The sequence below is a fragment of the Pelophylax lessonae genome (assembly GCF_965119305.1).
Source record: "Pelophylax lessonae genome assembly, chromosome: 2".
NCBI classification, from domain to species: Eukaryota; Metazoa; Chordata; class Amphibia; order Anura; family Ranidae; genus Pelophylax; species Pelophylax lessonae.
The window spans coordinates 370,263,685-370,284,236 of NC_138769.1; the positions used below are offsets into that span (position 1 = coordinate 370,263,685).

At 41.5% G+C, this 20,552-nt stretch overlaps 1 protein-coding gene across 2 annotated transcripts; it reads right to left on the bottom strand.

Moving 5' to 3' along the window:
* Nucleotides 1-761: 761 nt before the first annotated feature.
* KHDRBS1 (KH RNA binding domain containing, signal transduction associated 1) lies at nucleotides 762-18,060 on the bottom strand. Of its 2 annotated transcripts, none has more exons than XM_082247779.1 (9): nucleotides 17,849-18,060; nucleotides 9,752-9,882; nucleotides 9,242-9,358; nucleotides 5,893-6,039; nucleotides 5,151-5,299; nucleotides 4,443-4,638; nucleotides 3,598-3,665; nucleotides 2,645-2,703; nucleotides 762-1,370 (listed from the first exon to the last, which is right to left on the bottom strand). In XM_082247779.1, exons 1-9 carry the CDS (start codon nucleotides 17,940-17,942, stop codon nucleotides 1,276-1,278), a joined length of 1,056 nt encoding a protein of 351 aa, XP_082103905.1. In that variant the 5' UTR covers nucleotides 17,943-18,060; the 3' UTR covers nucleotides 762-1,275. The 2 variants fall into 2 exon arrangements, with proteins under 2 accessions (XP_082103905.1, XP_082103904.1); XM_082247778.1 differs by having other exon boundaries at nucleotides 5,151-5,302; nucleotides 17,849-18,059.
* Between the last annotated feature and the right edge of the window lie 2,492 nt (nucleotides 18,061-20,552).

Below are 20,552 nucleotides of genomic sequence, written 5' to 3' on the forward strand. Positions count from 1 at the left end.
TAAGGTATCTTACTGTTAAATCGTTTTGCATGTCAATCAGTAATGGTTTATAGATTTTGACTGCTGCACCTCCTTAAAACATTTTAGCTTTGGTTGTCCATTTGGGAAGGCTTGGTAAACCTTATGTCACCTAGAGAACATGTCACTAACTTTACATAAATTGGATGTACAAGAAAAAGAACACAACCTTGAAATAACCAGTAGATTTATGCAGTTACCACAGTTTAAATGTAGACCAGCAACACTAAACTCTTCTTACAGAATCTTATTGTACATATCAGCTAAATTAAAAATGAAACTGCTCTGAAAGCTCAAACACATTAAGGCCTTTGGTCGGAATATTACATAATGATATGAGATTTTATCTTTTTTTATATTTTTGAAGAACATGTGAGCATTACAAATGTTACAGTTTGAAGGATTTACTTTAAGACCTTCAGAGCTTACACATGCGCCTGTGTACTTTGCTCTCAGCTGTATTCAGCAAGTGCAATGGGGAAAAACAGACCTGCACTGAACTCTACATACAGCAGACCACCTGGTCACACACACCACTGTTTATTGGATGCGCAAGATCAAATGTGCATCTACTTGGGCATATGCATAATCCTCAATACTATGAAATTAAAAACTGCTTAGGATTCAAAAGTGTGCAGTTTGCTGGTTTATAAAAAGGTAAGTGCCATGATCCACTAATGTTTTATTCACATTTTATAGTCCTATTTGAGCACAGGTGAATTAAGACAACATTAACAAAAGGATTTGTCCATAAGGTTTAATAACATAAAACAAAGCGGATTTTAATTACAAAGTCAAAGCCTGGGTTTTTAAACAGCATACAATATTACAGCTAATTGCGCTAACTCATAATAAAAAAATGGAATATTGAAATGCAGCTTGCTTCAGGACAGAATCTACAGCTAACATTGAACGAACGTTTTGTTAGAAATCCTCAGTTTGTAACAAAGTCACTTAAAATACTATTTTAACTGCTCTTTTTTGCATGAAAAGCATTTATGTTTTTAAGGGTTTTTGTTTATTTTTAAACAATGAACGTAAAATGATTCTAAATATTCACAGATGTGGATTGTTTTTATTTTTCCTCCTATTTTAAAGATCGGTCCTATAAAGGAGGATTTTGGGATGGGTTAAAGGGTTCAAAGGGGAGAAGGAAAGGAGTCACATAGTACAGAGAATTTACTTGTGTTGTGGGTTAAGGAACAGAAGTCCTGGGACACAACATATCAGTAATAATTGTTTGGAAGAGAAGCAGTCTTAGAAGCGTCTGTATGGGTGATCTCTGTAGCTACTGCCTTTAGCAGCAGGAGGAACCTTCAGGGATGGCCGGGATCCATTCCAGTTGTCTTGACCTACAACAACATTTGTTTAGTCAGACAAAATAAAAAAAATGCAGGAAAAAAAAAACAAAACACATACACCACCACATTTTCTGGGAATGCTGAACTGTGTAGATGCTTACTTTGTCTTTTAATATACTTTTCTAGGGGGGGGGGGGGGATATAAAATGCACATTTTGCACACCTATGTATAGGCTTTCCGTTAGAAAGCCGAATTAAAACATCAATGCACTACAAGTATGTTACCCCTGCTCTGGCGGTGAAAATCAGGCAAATAGGAACATGTTAAACACGCATTTAGGGTGTGACATGTAACCCAACGATAAACTTATACTTTAAGAGCTATAATTTAGTCAACTTTGCTAGACAGATTGTCATTTAGATTTTCATAAAGCTTAATGCTTTCTACATTAAGGAGGCGCCTCGCACACTAACAAAATTGGGCGAGAATTTTCGTCCAAAGAACCTTCTTACGATTTTTGTATAGTGTGTACACCACTTCCTACAGTCGATTCAGACCTTCTGAAGGAAAATTTCCAAAGGTACAAGCTCCAAAACATGCATGGGAACAGAACAATTTTTGCTTAAGGTGTACCATTTTCCTATGAGCAAAATCAGAAACGAAAGACTGCGCATGATCAGAAAAAAAAAAAAAACCAAAAAAAAAAAAAAAAACAGTCTAATAAACTCATCGGTTCCGATTTGCTGTGAAAGGAGAAAAAGCGGACGATAGTTTGCCCGAATTTCTTAGCGTGTACTCCACTTTACACTGGATTTATGAAGTTCAACCATAGTAGGATATACTGGCAGATAAACCCGAACTGGGAAAAATACTGCTCTTAAACAGGGTTTCTGCCCGAGAGTCATGCTAATCCTACAAAAATTCAAAACTCTCGATTCACGAACAGAAAAAAGAAATTAAATGCTGTATACTGGTAAATCCCATGTATTGATATGATTTATAGTCATACTTAAATGTCAAAAACCTAAATATTTATTTTACACAACGCGATTCTTACAGGTGAAAACTAACCATTATTACACTTCACTGTACTCCAACAATAAAGCACAACTATTATGTGGCAAAAGAAATCTGAAAATATTTAAAGCAGCCCAGATACACACAGTTAAAACTTTCAAACATAAAATGACAAAACTGAATAGCTTTCTAGTCGCCATTTGCAATTCGCTCAGGTACTGCATTATGGAATGGGAGCACAAATATGCACTACATCACTTTTATAATTGAATTAGCTTCCCCCCCCCCCAAGTCGAAACACACTTACCATAGCTGTCATATGAATCTAGACTCTCACCATGCGCATAATCATAATACTCAGTTTCTCTGCAGAAGTAAAAAGTAGGTTTAGATTATATAATTACACCATGAATAGTTAAAGTGGTAATAAACCCAAAAGATTTACATATTGCAGCTTAACAAACTTTAGATGTAATGGATGCATATTTTTTTTTTTTACACTTTATTCTGTTCACATCTAGTGATGTGGGCATTAAACACACTTCCCTTGCCTTAGGAGGCCTACTCTCTGGATAAAGGTACACTAACAAATTTAAGTCAAGTGCAAGCTCAAACTTAAACAGTTATAGCAAGCACCCCCCCCCCACCCTTTGAACTATTGGGCTAAAGGATTTACAAAAATAAAAGCTGATCATTGTAAAGCACCCGTCAGTGGTAATTGGTTTGCTACTTCTGCAGGACAGCTTGTTCTGTTAGAGAACTTATATTAGAGGATTCTGTATTCAAGAGATCATCCAATAGGCCATCAACAATGGGCAATAATTGCCAGTATGGCAGTGGATAGGGCGGAACAGGCTTATATATGTGTGCCCAATGCAGCTACTGAAAAGTGGATAGAAGTACAATATCAGCAAGCTGAAAAACTTCTCCCCCCCATTTCAAACATGTTGAGGAGGGGGGAAAGACCAGACACGTTCGTGATAGATAAATCTCAAAAACCCTCCTCGTATATACACAGGATAGCTCTTCCCCCAACACAGGTGGCCACAGATACCCCCTCTATCAAGGGTTTTGCTCTTTTTTCACTGGTGTATACTAGTCAAGGGTTACTTATGTTGAGGACAAGATAACAGACTCACTGGCCAGATGACCAAGTAGGGGGGCACCACACTTAGTCACCACATCTGAAGACTCTAAACCGCAACATGTTAAGTTTCCTTTTGGGTTCAAGACTGCCTTAATGAAAAAAATTATACATACCCTTGGCTCTGGGGGTAATAACCCTCATAACCTTCATAGCTTTGTTCCCCATAGGTGTCTTCATAACCCTGAAAAGAAAAGGTTTCATAAGCAAGACAAAAAAGTGCCATTCTGTTCAACAGGGTGCAATACAGGCAACAAAAGGATTCTCATGTTTAAAAACAAAAAAAGGCACTCATTTACTTTAAATCACTTGTCCTATGAATGGTAAAGGTAGGCCAATTAAATGAGCACAGCCAAAGATTTTTGTATTCCAATTATGATTCTAAAGCCTAAACAACTTTTGCTTTGATAAATTTAGGGAGGGGGGGGGGGGGTGCCAAGTGTTCCTGAGCCCTCACTTGATCCAGCTTTGTGCCCATTTGTAGCAGCAATCAAATTTTCCCTGATTTCACTAGCTTGGCTGAGAGCAGAGGGGGCTCCCTCACAGGTCCTGGAAGACTGATGGGACCATTCAGAACATGCAGTGCGGCTGGTGCATGTGCACTTGGCTGTGAAGCTGCAAGCAGTCACACCTGAGTCCCCACAGTTGGTGTCAGCGACGAGGACAGAAGGCAGATGGAACAACCAGCTTGGGTGAGCACGTCACTGGAACATGCAAGTGTGTATTAAAAAGTTAGCAGCTACAGGTTTTGTAGTTGCTGCCTTTTACTAAAAACATATGACTGGAGCTCCTCTAAGCAATCTAAGGGTGAAATGAAAGGAGCAGAAGCAAAAAAATACACTTTCACAAGGGGTGAAGCAAAGAGATGGTCACTTTCTGGGTTTCAACTTTTCATATAACCCAACATACTTGGCTACTTACAAGGGAGAGAAAGGGAGAAAAAAAAAAAAAAAAAACTTACATAGTCATCATAGGGTTCTGGGGCTGGAGGTGGCAGAGTAATCCTCTGAATAGATCCAGCACGAGCTCTTCCAGAAGGTGCACCCCTGCTGGGAGGTGTGGGAGCCACACTTCGGGATACACTGGCACCACGAGTTATAGCCCCACGTCCAGGAGCTCCTCTAGGAACAAGAGAGCGCAGAGGACCGGCCCTGCCTCTGTAAGAAAAAAGGATATATAGTTAGTTACAGTTCCATAATACAATGGACAATAACCAAACAAAAAAAAAAAAACGGACATTTGCGCTAGGATCACTGAAGAGATGTTTAGCATAAGCTTGTAAATTATACTCCCATCTCCTTGTGACCAAGGCTATACATAATATCTTTAAGTGTATGCATATTCTAGGAGCTCTCAGAGATCCATTTAGTATTTTACAATCAAAAAAGGAAAGGAATGTTAGCAATCCATAAGCTCGAAATACCTGTCAAACATGCAACATATACTTGCAGTGTTAAAGAAAAAGAAGCCTAAAATACATTTTTTACAAACCATAATATCATATACTGCATTAGAAAAAAAATAAAAAAAAAGTGAGAATAACTAGTTATTTCCAACATGCTTCTGGTTCAACTTTTCACATAAAAGACCCCAAGCTAAAAAAGATCAAGTTATCACTTCACTTTAAATACTTCTAGAAAACATTCTGCCAATCTGGAAATATTGCTACCTTGCTGGTGGAGCTGCAGCAGAAGGGGGTGGACCACCTCTGCCACGGGAAGGTCCTCCTCTCCCACCACCACGACCTTGTTCTGGAGGTGCTCCATTTAGGTAGGACAACTCCAAAAATTGCTCCTGGCAAATATCGTCCATCATATCCTGCTTATAATACCAAAAAACACAGAAAAATGTTTATTACAAAGCTCCGTATAAGCCCACAAGCTTAAAAAGCAAAACATTAGTGAAACATAGGTCAGGAGTTAAAAGCATGCAGAGTGCTCTGCTGAACCCAGAGCACTTAGGCTGGGTTCACATACGCAAATTGGACACGGGTTTCTCCGCATTCAATTCGCATGACAGGCGAGTGTGTGCTCTCAATGACGCCGGTTCACACCACTCTGGGGCAGCGGCGGCCTGGATTTAAATAAAAGGCTTGGGTTTCTGGTTTGATTCAGGTGCCAATTCAGGCAAAAATTCGGACCAGATTTGCATCTGAAAGCGGTGAATAGGGATGTACCGGACCCCATGCTGTACACAACCTAAATCTCCAAACCTAGAAATTTGTCATCTCAGCTTAGAGGCTAAAGAGAACAGAAAAGCATTTCCTTATAAGAGGACTCAGTTTCACAGTCGTATTTATAGAACACATTTTATAAATCTGACTAGTCAAAACTACAATTTGACACAACTGCTCCACGCACCATTTACAATCCGCATCAATGAAATTAAAATAAAAATACATAAATACATACTGGAACTAAGAACTTCTTGACCTCCTCCATGGCATGTGCCATTCGGGTATAAGCCTCACAAGGTGGGCCAAAGACTTCAATGAAAACATGCAAATCCATATTCAAGTGGCTGTATTTTGGATCCCCTCCTTTCCGGAGTTCTTCCTCCTAATGTATACATATATAGAAAACAAAAATTAAAGAAAAAAGCATAAACATTATACAAAACAAATTAATAATTCCATTAAAAAAGAAACCCATACGCCACAAAAACAAGACGTAAAAAATCATCCATGTGTAATGAAATACACATGCAGGATCAGGTAGAATGGCCCACTATTAGACCATCAGACAATATGGCAATACCACTGTTACATGTGCTTGAGTGCAATCTCTTAAGTATTTCTGAGTTGGTGCTTAACCACGTCACTTAGAAGTATGGCGGCAAAGCGGCCTTTCTGTGCTGAATCATGTATCAGACAATTAATCCAGCTCTCCAGGGTTGTTGCTGTAATTAGTTACAGCACAAGCCGATCAGCAAGTTCCAGTCAACGATTGATGGCCTGGACACGCTGTTTACAACCCATCCTTCTCCGCTTCACCAGAGCTCTGTCCTGGCAATTGGTATGTTCCGGTTTTTGTTTCCATGCGAAGCAGGTAATAAAAACTGACAACCCTTAGTAAAAGATCAAACACGCAGCAAGCACACAGTTGGTTCTAAAAAGGCAAAGGTTTTACCCAAAATGCATGGTTTGCATTTAAAAAAAAAAAAAAAAAAAAAAAAAAAAAACCAACCCTTCTGTGCACAGCAGCTCCCAACAGCCATCCTAATACTTACCTGAGCCCCATCTGGATTCAGCGGTGTGCACGATAGCCTCACCGGCTGAGTTGGCAGCAGGTGCCATTGGCACTGTTGCCAATCAATGAGAGTGAGCAATAGCCCAAACCGTGGCTCCGTTTGAATGGACAGAGAGCAGTGGCTCGGGAGTGAGCTTGCTCTGGGGGCACTGGACGGGAAGGAGAACCAGGGGGGACCTGAAAAACGGGAGAATCCAGGCTGCTATGTGGAAAACGACAGCAGGTATGAAAGATTTTTTTAAAGCATAGCCTTTATCATCAATTTAATCCTTTGATTACCCCTAAATGTTAACTCCTTCCCAGCCAGTGTATCTTAGCACTGTCGATAGGTCACTGGTGATGTCAGCCAGTAACAACAGTGTCAGATTGCCCGCCATATAATCAGAGTTCTGTTGCTGCTCACCGCCCATTACTAGTATACAACCAATAAAAATCCCAGTGTGTGAATACATTTTTTAAATTAAGTTTTAAATTTTTTTTTTATTTTTTTTTTTAAATATAAAAGTTTACCCTATATTGCAGGCAGCATTTATTTTCCCAATCACACTACACTATGGCTGCTAGAGCACACCAAAACTTCAGTACAGATTTAGAATTCCTTGAAGGTCTTGGTGATATGGGCCTTAGCTTGTAAAAGAGCATCACGAACAGCAAGCTTTGAGAAGTTTTTTAAGCCTGTAAAGAGCTCTACAGTTCCAGTTTAGCAATGTTTAACAGATCCTAATGGGACTGCTGATTCACTTTTAAGAAGCTACTAGAAGGCTTTCGACAGGCCTAAAGTAGTGTTTAGAATGGAACTACAGTTAAAACTTAGGAAAAAAGGTCTGTGGGAAAGACCTTCGAGGTCTCTCCTGAAAAGAAAAATAAACACCATCTGCCAACTCGCAATCCTCTTTAGAAAGCACACTGACCTGCGCATGTTTAGCTCAGTGTACATTCTCCACACCCCTAAATGCTGGAATGACAACTCTGGTGTGCAGACTTGTATCTGCCAATCAAGAAAGATAAGACCAAGGCCTGCAAAGCTAGAGCAGGAGGAGTGTTTTTTGCACCTTTTAGCTCCACTTTAACCACTTGCCGACCGCCCACAGTACATTTACTGCGGCAGTCAGCCCCTCACAGGCAAAGCGATGTAGTACTAAGTCGATAGCCTGTGAGGCTCTAGGAAGCGAGCGCCGCCGGAGGCGCACTCCCGCTCGCTCGGGGACCCCCCCCCGCACGTGACCCGATGTCAGCCGCTCACTCACGATCGTCGGATACACCAGGAGAAAGGCAGGCGGCTAATGTAAACAAAGCCGCCTGTCATTCTCCCTTGTGTAACAGCAGAGATCATACGGTCCTGCTATGTAGGACAGTAGATCTCTGCTGTTACATGAAAAGCCACATCCAATCACAGTTAGAAGCATGCCCCTAGGGACACACTTAACCCCTCCTTCGCAAATATAGTTAACCCCTTCATTGCCAGTGTCATTTTTACAGTAACAGTGCATATGTATAGAACTGATTACTGTAGTAATGTCACTGGTAACCCCAAAAGTGTCAAAAATGTCAGTCAAGGGTCCGATCTGTCCGCCGCAATGTTGCAGTCCCGCAAAAAAAAAAAAAAAATCTTTCCCTTAGTTAGTAAACGCAATAACTTTTGCGCAAACCAAACAAAATATGCTTTTTGCGATTTTTTTTACCAAACATATGTAGCAGAAAAGAAATTAGCCTAATGTTAAAAAAAAAAAAATGATTTTTACATTTTTTTGGGGGGAATTTCATATAAAATTTTGAAAAATATTTTGCAAAATTGTCGCTCTTTTTTTGTTTATAGCGCATGATGATAAAAAAAATAAAAAAAAAAAAAACGCACAGGTGATCAAATACCACCAAAAGAAAGCTGTTTGTGGGGAAAAATAAGATGTCAATTTAATTTGGGTACAGCGTCGCACGACCGCGCAATTGTCCATTAAAGTCACGCAGTGCCGAATTGCAAAATAGGCCCTGGTCAGGAAGGGGGTAAAATCTTCCGGGGGTTAAGTTTACTGGAGCCTGCTAGCAGCTTAAAGCCCATGTTTAACAAAAGTTTTTTTGTTTTTTTTTATTAAAAAAATAAGCGTGTCCCCTGGTTGCCAAAATTTTCCTACTTCAACGACCCTCCTCCCTCCCAAAGGTAAACATAGGCTTTAAAGCAAAACAGTCAAGTATAATGAGGTGTAACCACCATTGATGTGCCTTTTTTGTAAAATTTTACTGAGCCACAAAATAAAGCAAAGCTTGTACTATACTTCCAGCACTCCAGAGACTTGCCGCTCTTCTACACACAGGCAGTACTGTCATTTGTTCATCCCTCTCCTAGGTGCATTCCCAGCATGTTTTAGATTATAATAGAATAAAAGTATTTTACTCAAAAAGCAGTGCATTCATCTGAAACTTTCTCCAAATATATGGTCTCTAAAAGACACAGACATAACTATATTTGTGAAATGTCCAATAACTTTAGGTGAAGACAGGAAAATGCATGTCTCACCTTTGCCTTGTCCCTCATTGATCCTTTGCCCAGCACTGAAATTTTAGCTCCAGTCTCCTCTTGCAGCCTCTTGATTGTGTTTCCTTGTGGTCCCAGGATCTTTCCAACAAAATTAAACTACGGAGAAAATATTAGAAAAAATGAAATATTTTGTATATTTTACAAGTACCTACAGATTTTTGAAATCTCCATTGCATGGCCTGAGTTGTCCACCAAATTAGACTAAACAACTCCTTAGTGAAAAGGGTGGGGGGAAACCAATGCAAAGCAAATACTATATAAACAAAGGAATTAATCCAAACAATTATTCTGCAGTTAGGGGGAAATCTTTGCTTTAAAAAAAAAAAAAAAAAAAACATAGGGACTAAAATTGCTGGAACTTGCATTTCCATCAGTACTCCCATACACATTGTACCAGACTATTGCCTATAAAGATAAAAATCCAATGTTCTGGATAAAAAAAAAAAAAAAAAAAAAGGCGGCAAGGGCAACACAAAAAGCAACACTTACCTTAGGATACAATTTAACTGGAATCAAGACACGCTCCTTCAGCTTCATGTTCTTATGTGAGAACAAGTCTAGGTAAGGGTCTCCATCTTCCTTTCCTTTCACATCACCTCCCTTCTTCAGTCTTTCAATTTCTGCATTACAAATTTAAAGTGGACCATTGTTAAAATTCTGTTCTCAGCATCATTAAACCACAATATAAACAAAAAAAAAAAAAAAAAAAGTACATTTAACTTCTCGTCTTCCATAAGTAACTGCTTAGACTGGTCAATGCCAATAAGCTTGATCATATTGTTTTTGGCTCCCAAAGTTTAGTTTTCAGCCAGACAGTGTAGTGCACTTAAGCTGGGAACAGCGAGCTTAAACTGTGGAACATCGCTGTGCACGGGCAGAAATTCAAGCAACGGATGGCCCTGTCTACACTATTCATCTCAAACTGAGAAAGGGGCCCGGCAGATTTAAGTCAGACAAACAGTGACTGCGGCCAATCAGCTGCAGTTAATGTTCAGGTATTCCAACAGTCCTATATGCAGAACACGAGAAAGCTTTGCAGCAAGATTAGCCAGGCAAAAATGAAGCACAATGTTACATGCTCCATTCTAAATATGGGTCGATGATGTAATATGTTCTAAAAGGTGAACTTATCCTTTGTTTAAAGCTTGTGAGTACATGCAAAACTACTGCAGGAAAAGAAAAAAAAGCGCAGCAAACACAACAGTTGGAACTGTGGTGTTGAACCCCTTTAATCTATACCACCATATATAACCACTATCACCTGCCAGAAAAAAAGCCCCTAGAACACCTGGAACCAACAGAACATATTACATTTGTAAGGATACAAGTCAAAGTAGAACCTCTCAATAGAAAAAACACAATGTAGTGATATCAACGCACTTGTAGTCCATTGAGAAATCCCCCCCCTCCCCCAAACACTAAAAACCGCACTACAGAAACACAGGTAATGGACTTTCTTCAAAATTCTAGTTGCCTGGCTCACATACAGGGGTGGAACTAGTACCCAGTTGTGAAGTCATTATTTGCATACACGTTTTGAGTCAGCATGACAGCAAGGCAGTCATTTTTTCCCCTCACATCTGCCGTAGCTCCATCGTCAGAAGCACTAAGAATTAAAATATGCTACGCCCATGGTGCCAATGCGTTTTAATACTTTAACATTCAGTTGCCTCTACAGAAAAGTATTTAAATAATTTAGCATTTATAAAAATTGTTAAGCCCCTGTTGAGTCAACCCCCACGATCCTCTGGTAATCTGTCCTTTCTGGCAAACCAAAGTTGAAAACTAAGGTGCCTAATGTTACTGTGTTATAGAACAAATTATAAAAAAATTTTGGTGTTCTCTTGCATCGACTTTCCTCCCTCCAAGCAACCATGGCAATACAAAGCCAGAACAGCTGCTATGAGAGGGAGACTATGGAGGACAGACCAACTATTCACACAGAACAAAGGACTGTTGTGTGGAGTACAAACCAACACAACATTCACATCACAATATACAAGGTCTAAGCATTTTTATATTCTAGGGGTCCTCGGGGGGGGGGGGGGGGGGGGAACATTTTTTTTACCTGCCAAAACACAAATAAAAAAAAAAAAGGGGGGGGGGGCATTTATTTTTTTGCCAAAAGGTGAACTTACCCTTTAAAAGTGGGAGTAATCTCCCTTGGCTGATTTTTATCTAGAAGCAAGCCTACAATAAGGCTTACCTAGGTAGAGGAAAACACGCATATACGTGCTGTTCCTTCAGAGCCCTGTGCCAACGGCTCCTCTATTCAAAAATATTGGAGCCCACTAACCCAGAAGGAAGACCAGGTGAAGATGGAAACCCTGCCAGCAGCGAGTGCGTGGGTGGACGGTTTCGTTTTAAGGTACGTTTCACATAATGTGCTAGTATGCAACGCATATACCATTGCCCTTGCAGGAAAATTTTTAACGCAACTGACTCAATAGCCTTATGGACAGACTAAGCTGCAATGAGGCAAACCGGAAACTGAACCAAACTGAATTATTGGGCACAAGGTGGTGGTGAGTGTGACCTGCTTACCTTGCACTTGCATATGAAACAGGACTATGGCTTGTCCTCCATGCAATCTTCCTATATTGGAATGGATATGCACATGTTACACTAACTTACCTTAAGTCATTCACGGAACAACCTCTTCCTTGCTGAACTGGATATTGCATTATCTTTGCTATACCTGGCATCTTGCTGCCTTTTACCCAGTCATGTACAGGAGTCATTTATACTCTATTAGACCTCCAACCAATACATTGAACTTTATTTCAATGTATTGATTGCGAACTTTATGAAGTGGGTGGGTAAAGTATGAGCAGATGCCTATGCCCCATGTCGCTTGTTTTTAATTGACAACGTTATGTGTTTTGTGAAGGTTTAACGTGATAATCGATTTTGTATTATTTTTTCATATTAAATTACACCCTTATTAATACCCGTGTGACCCTTATGACTTGTGGTGAGGTCCCCCCCTCCCTTTTTTTCTTGTATTGTGTTTAAGTCTTGAGGGCTGCACCTTACCTAAATAATTAGGTGTGTGGCGATAGGGTATGGGGGTTTGGGGTAACCCAATTACATATACCCCTAGATTTTTCGGATGAGTCGGTGTGGTATCCTTGAAATTTTTTCCCATACACATACTGGCGTATCGCCGCGATCCTGACTTCTTGCAAAACGCAGGATGACCGTACAATTCCCATGACTTGCAATGGTACCCCAAATGCGGGCCAGTTTTGCAGCGATTCTCACCCGAGTAATTGCGGTAAAAATATGCAAACAGAATTGCAGGATACCAGTCGACCAAAAGTTCCTGTACTATTTGAGCGACAGGCAAAAAAAATGCGCCGCGTTTGGGGTGCCAGTGCAAGTCACAGGAATTGCACGGCCATCCCGCTTTTTGCAATGATTCGGGATCGGGGCAGAATCGTGGCTATTCTTCCAGCGATCCGATATGCCAGTATGTGAAGGGAGCCTGAGGCAAGTTAGGCAATGATGGCATGAAGCACTCCTAGTTAAACCAGTAGCGTTTGTGATACTGTACAATATTACCAGTAAAGTCAATGCTATCAATATTACTGGGCACGCAAGTATGTTCACTGAAAATGCCATGGGGGGGGGATTTCAAACATACCATATACAGGGGAGTGAACTTCCCATTTAATATGTACAGTCTTTTTTTTTTTTTTTTTAAAAACAAGGGAAAGGTGGGGGACGACGACAAACAAAACCTTTAAATATACTTCCTGCCAATTTTTTTCCCCATTCTCATACGATAGACTACAATTTCCGAAGTGATCTAATGCATTAGTCCTCCTGTTTTTTTTTTTTTTTAGACAAATACTGTACTGATTAAATGAACCTTGTATGTTCTGGTATCGAACGAGAATTTTTTTTGTCTTTGCTCCTTCAGATAATTTCCCTCCCATGAACGGTCGTGATAGACTCTCGAAAGTTAAAGCGGAGTTCCACCCTGGAATTTTTTATTTTTTTTTAAATACCCCCGGGACAGTCAGGGCTAGTGCATTCCACAATGGCTAGCCTCTGATCTGTCCCGGGTTGCACTTACCTGTTAGGACAAATACTTACCTTCAAAACGTCTTGTCCAGCGCTGCCATCTCAGATGTGGGCAGCTTGAAGCCAGCGAGATCCTCTTCAGCGTCCTCTTCCGCCTTCTTCGGTCCCACGATGCCATGCGCCGGCCCCGACGTCACTTCCGGGTCGCGCGCGTCATCCCTCCACAGCTTCTGGGCATGCCCAGAAGCTGTTTAGAAGGGGATGACGCGCGCGCCCCGGAACTGACATCGGGGCCGATGCAGGCGCAATGATTCCTGGGAGCGATGACGTTCAGCTCCCATGAATCATTGCAGAGCCAGGAAGTGACAACGGGCCGCGGCCGAGGAAGGAGGAAGTAAGGTAAGTATATTTTCTTCGCTACGAGGTAAGTAAAAAAAAAAAAAAAAATGTGATTATCCATTTCTTTTTCAGGTGACCAGGAGCGAGAAGATGGAGGCAAGTATAAAATTAGGGTGGAACTCCACTTTAAGTACCATTGATCAGATCGATCATACGATCGCTTCAAAAATCAGTATTTCTCATCCATTTTTCTGATCGCGTGTGCGCTAAGCATTAGTCTGCCATTAAGGGTTCTATGTACTGATTGTGCAGGGTTACTACTACACCGCAGAGCTAAAATGGACTGTATAGGTTGCACACACAGAACATTTAGGCGGTCATACATTGATTGAAATCAATGAACCAACCGAATCTTGACCTATGTATGGGGACAGTGGTTGTACATGCTGCTTGATCAGTGTATTCCGACGGCAGGGAAATCTCCCCACCATCAGAACTCAATAGTTCAGTAGGAGAGATTTACAAACCCACACTGATGTGTGGATGGGGGGGAATCAGGTAAATTGTTTTTTAATTCATTCATTGCACCTGTCTCTTCAAGGGTGCAAAGAAAACAAGTGTTCCCAATATGCCCCGTCCACACAACACTCGAATCACGTGCGTATTTTCCCCCGCTCAGGAATCTGCAACATGCATGCTTTTTTTTTTTTAAATGCAGGAGGGAGAAAAAAAAAACATTACCACATCAATATTGAAGTGTTTTTTTTTCTGCATCAAAAAATGCATGGACAGTAGGCTATATGTAGAGGTGTACCAGATGGAAAAGAAAATCAACCTAAAGAGGGCCGAATTCAAAGCAGGCTGGTCCATTTTGCTGAAATGTCATTGCAGCAACTCAAAATGTTACTCAGTTTGTATGGCCCCCATGTGGTGTCCTGGGGTATTTCCTCCCAGATCTGGACCAGGGAATCAAGGAGCTCGTAAACAGACTGAAGTGCAGCTTGGTGGTGTCAGATGCACCGAAAACAATGTCCCAGAGGTGTTCTATTGGTTTTAGGTCAGGCGAGCTGGGGGGCTAATTAATGCCTCCATACTCTCACGAGGCCAGGCATTGTCGTGCACCAGTGTAGGATCTTATTATGGGTCCAAAGATAAACCCAATGCCCAATGGCAGTCAGGGTGCAATTCTCCAGCCTGTAGGTCTCTGTGTCCCTTCATGGATATGCCTCCTCAAACCATCACTGACCCACCACCAAACCAGTCATGCTGAACACTGTTACAGGGAGCATAACCACAGCTTCTCCAGACCCTTTCACATGCTCAGGGTGAACCTGCTACCATCTGTGAAAAGCACAGGGCACCAGTTGTGGACCTGCCAATTCTGGTGTTCAGTGGCAAATGCCAATTGCGCTCCACAGTGCGGGGCAGTAAGAACAGTGCCCACTAGAGGACATTGAGCACTCAGGCCACCCTTATGAAGTCTGATTGTTTGGTCAGAGACATTCACACCAGTGGCCTGCTGGAGGCCATTTTGTAGGGCTCTGGCAGTGCTCATCCCGTTCCACCTTTCACAAAGGAACGGATACCAGTCCTGCTTATGGGTTAATTACCTTCTACGGCCCATCCAGCTCTCCTAGAATCTCCTCCATGCTCTTGAGACTGTGCTGGGAGACACAGCAAACCTAGCAATGGCATGTATTGATGTGCCATCCTGGAGGAGTTGGACTGTCTGTGCAACCTTTATAGAGTCCAGGTATCGGCCTCATGCTCCCAGTAGGGACACTGACCCTAGCCCAATTCAAAACTAGTGAAAAACAATCAGAAAAGATGAGTAGGGAAAAAATGTCAATTGTCTCCACCTGTAATGCCATTGCCGTTTTGGAAGTCGTCTCGTTGTTGCCCATCTAGTGCACCTGTTAATTTCATTAACACTAAAGTAGCTGAAATGAATTAACCCCCTCTGCTACTTGACAAGATCAATATCCCAGGAGTTTAATTGACATGATGCTATACCATGATAAAAAAAAGTGTTGCGTTCATTTTTTGTGTATATAATATATTAAAAAAAAAAAAAAAAAAACTAACATGAATTTGAATTTATTGTCATTATTGGCACATTTAGCGTCTACCCCTTTAAATTTTATGTATGTCTTCACACCTATCTGTTGCACTTCTGTGGCGTTAAAAAGCCTGCATTTTTGGTCAGAAAAAAAAAAAAAACACACATTCCCATTGAAGTGCAATGAATATGCATCAATAAAAGCACCTGTGTTCTGTGTTACGTTTTTAAACATGAGCTATGAACAAAAAAACACCATAAGGGCCAGTTCACACCAGATGCAATCCACTGCATGGATAGTAGGTAATATGGTTTTCAATGGCATAGTTCACACCAGTGTGGTCAGTTCCAGGGGGGGAAAAAAAAAAAACCCATGCTGCATTTCTTTTTGCACTGGACTGTGCTGGAACATAGTAAGACATCAAAAATGCACTGGAACACGTCCTTATTTAAGGTTAAGTTTGGGAGGGGGAAACAAAAAAAAAAAAAAAAAAAAAAACTGGACTTCACCTGGAATGCACCAAAAACATGCATTCAGAAAAGCATCCAGACTGTTTACTATGGTGTGAACTAGCCCTTGGCACAGTTAAATCGTGTTAAAATCGCATCAACTTTGTGTGCGTTCTCAGCACCTCTTTTCGTCAAAATGGATATAACACCATTTTTGGCAACCAAATTTCAGTGCATCTCTAGTTATATGGTTTCCAATGACAATGTTTACACTAGCTTGGTCAGTTAAAAAAAAAAAAAAAATAGAACATTGGTCATTTTTCCTGCACTGGAATGGGGTAAAATGCATAAAAAAAAATTAACTGAAACCTCACTCACCAGATACCAATGGAAAACGCCTGTAATCTGCCCAAAAAGAAGCTCATGTACTTTTTTGAGCGTTGGGCGTTTTGCTCACAGCGTCAAAACGCTCAGATGTGAACAGGAGCCATTGAAATGAATAGGATTTGTCTGGTGTTTTGAGAGCTGATCCTAGAGCAGAAAAACTCCCCAAAAACGCCTACATGTGAACGGAGCCTAAGCGTTGGGAGTTTTGCTTCAGGCGTTAAAACGCTCAGATGTGAACAGGGGCCATTTAGATGAATGAGATTTTACTTGGGCGTTTTGAAAACTTTTTTTTCGAGAGTTTTTGGAGCTGAAAACACCCAGTTGTGAATGGAGCCTAAAACATCAAAACGCTCAGATGTGAACAGGGGCCATTGAAATAGGATTTGTCTTGGGCGTTTTTTTATTGAGCTGATCCTAGAGCAGAAAAACTCCCCAAAAACGCCTACATGTGAACTTAGCCTAAGGCCATGTTCACATCTGAGTGTATTTCAGCTCATAAAACGCTCATCACTGAAATCTCAAAACACCCAACAGGCAAAATCCAATTTCAATGGCCCCTGTTCACCTATGAGCGTTTGTCTCCTGAAGCAAAACGTCAAAGTACATTTTTGGCAGATTACAAGCGTTTTTGTTAGATGTCAATGCTTGCCTCCAAATAGCTGAAAAAGCAAAAAAAAAAAAAAATTATATATATATATATATATATATATATATATATATATATATATATATATATATATATAGCCAAAAAGAAGATATGAATGGAGCCAAAAAATGCATTCCAGAAGCGATCTGGAGTGCGGTTTGTGGTTGGAAGCAGCCCTCAGTACGTGATCTGATTCATAACAAAGAAAGCGATTTTAATGAAATCTGGCATGGAACACACGAATAGTGAGATGTAATGTGACCGAATAGCAATCTTCCATAAAGAATGTAGCGAGATACAGAATGCGGTTATTTCTCATTGTAGTGTGAAGTCTCAGGCCCATATAGAGCCGTGTGTGTGTGTTCTGTAGGCCATGCGGCGTGTCCTGAGCCGCTTCCTTTGTTAGGTTCCCTCATTGGCGAGGACATGGCGGCGCTCCGGGGCAGAGCAGGCCCCAGTAACACAATGCCTGGCCCCACATGGATTCCCACCTCACACAATGCAGGCCACAGAGAGCGCCATTTTTTTTTACACTCCGAGTCCCCGAACCCCACCCAATAATAATCCCGCAACCCCGCTCTGCGCTCCCACACACGACGACTACGACTCCCCGATATATATTCCTACGCCATACCAACCCCCCTTCTCCCCAGCTCCTCCACCCCGAGAGACTCACCGTTAGAAAGCAGGCTCATGGCGTGCGTAAATGACGGGTCCAGGCTATCCTTCTCCGCCAACAGCTCGGGTAAATACTTGGTTCCAGACTCCATGTTGATTGTAATTTTCTTTGCCTCTGTCCTCTAACGTGTCTCTCTCTCAGCTCTTACCGACTCGTTCTCCGGCCGTGCGAATCCGCCTCCCTAGATAAAAAGAAACGGTTAAAGCCCGCCCAGCGGAAGTGACGTCGCGGCCCACCCAGAGGCGAGTTGGCAAGAGCCTTGTTCACGGACAAAGACTTTAAGCTTTTCCTGTCTCGCTTCAAGGAGCCATTTTGTGAGCGCCCCCTATGTGTGAAGCGTGCATGTTATCGCTTTAGTCCCGAGAAACCCGCCAAAGGCATCTCTGTGAACAAAGTGTCTCTAGTGACTGCATGAGAAGAAATGCGCGCACTTCCGGCTACATTCACAATGGAGATTGGGGGTGTACCACGTGCTAAGACTTTGTATTCCATAAAACAAGGAGGCCTTAGGAATAAACTATATTATTTACCTCCATACCAAAATGCATAAAAGACGATCTGTGTTGTGTATAGAAAAGTGTCCATTTTCCATCCACACAGAACCTGAAATTCATTTTATTGTCTTTTCCTTCTGTCTGTTAGAAGGGTAAGCAGTAAGAATCCATTAATTAACCACTTTAAGACCGGAATGATTTGCCCCCTTAACGACCAGGCCCTATTTTGCGATTCGGCACTGCATTGCTTTAACGGACAATTGCGCAGTCCTGTGACGCTGTACCCAAATAAAATTGATGTAATTTTTCCCGACAAATAGAGCTTTCTTTTGATGGTATTTGATCACCTCTACGATTTTTATTTTTTGAGTTATAAACATAAAAAGAGCAACAATTTTGAAAAATATATATTTTTCACATTTTGCTATATGACATTCTCAAAAAAAAAGATTTAGGTCATTTTTATTGTTTTGTTTTTTTTTTTTACTAGTAATGGTGGCGATTTTCTATGGGACTGCAACATTGCAGCGGACAGATCGGACCCCTAACTGACATTTTTGACGCTTTTGGGGGTGACATTGACAATGACAGTGCTAAAAATATGCACTGTTACTGTAATGACACTGGTAGGGAAGGGGTTAACCCTATGGGTGACCAATGGGTTAAATGTGATCCTAGGGGAGTGTTTCTAACTGTGCGCCGGGGGCATGGCTTGTGAAATGACCATAGAGACACGTGATCCTATATAGAAGGATCACATGAGCTCTGTGATCATTTTAGGGAGAAGGGCGGTCTGCTGTGTTTACAACAGCCGACCTTCCTCTCTCAGCGGGGAGCGGTCACGGGTGTCAGGCGGCAATTGGAGCCGCCTCACCTGTGCACTGGCTTCCCCGCTGCCGAGTGGGGGCATGGCTTAACAACTACTTTAAGATGGGAGTGCGTTCAGGGGGTGGGGGATTGCTAAGTACGTTTTTTTAAATAACATTTACAAAACCTATGTTCACCAATAACGCCACTTGATATAGGATTAGGTGCAAACAACACGGGGGGGGGGGGCTGTTTAAAAAAAAAAAACATGAACAATATAGAATTAATTTCTAGCACTAAGTAATAAACTCACTGGCCCTTTATTGGGTACATCTTGCTAGTACCAGGTTGGACCTCCTTTTGCCTTCAAAACAGCCTTCTTTGTGGATTAGATTCAACAAGGTGTTGGAAACATTCCTCAGAGGTTTTGGTCCATATTGACAAGATAGCATCACGCAGTTGCTGCAGATATGTCGGCTGCACATCCATAATGCGAATCTTCCGTTCCACCACATTCCAAAAAAATCCCCTTATGGATTTAGATCTGGTGACCGTGGCGGCCATTGGAGTAGTGACCTCATTGTCATGTTCAAGAAACCAGCGTGAGATGATTTGAGCTTTGTGACATGGTGCATTGTCCTGCTGGAAGGAGCCATCAGAAGATGGGTACACTGTAGTCATAAAGGGATGGACATGGTCAGCAACAATACTCAGATAGACCGTGGCAATTAAACAATGCTCAATTGGTACTAAGGGGCCCAAAGTGTGCCAAGAAAATATCCCCCCCCCACACCATTAAACCACCACCACCAGCCCGAACCATTAAAACAAGGCAGGATGAATCCATGCTTTCACGTTGTTTACAGCAAATTCTGACCCTACCATCTGAATGTTGCAGCTAAAATTGAGACTCATCAGATCAGGCAAAGTTTTCCAATCTTCTACTGTCCATATTTGGTGAGCCTGTGCAAATTGTAGCCTCAGTTTCCTGTTCTTAGCTGACAGGAGTGGCGCCTAGTGTGGTCTGCTGCCGTAGCCTATCTGCTTCAAGGTTTGATGTGTTATGCGTTCAGAGATGGTATTCTGCATTCCTTGGTTGTAACGAGTGGGGTATTTGAGTTGTGCATGAAAATCTCAGTAGATCAGCAGTTTTTGAAATACTCAGATCAGCCTGTCTGGCACCAACAACCATGCAACGTTCAAAGTCACTTAAATCCCCTTTCTTCCCCATTCTAAAGCTTAGTTTTAACTTCAGCAAGTCACCTTCAGCTCGTCTAAATGCAATGAGTTGCTGCCATGTGATTGGCTGATTAGTAGTTTGTGTTACCAAGCAATCAAACAGTTGTACCTACCTAATAAAGGGGCCAATCAGTGTATATCCACAGTGTATCTATTTACAG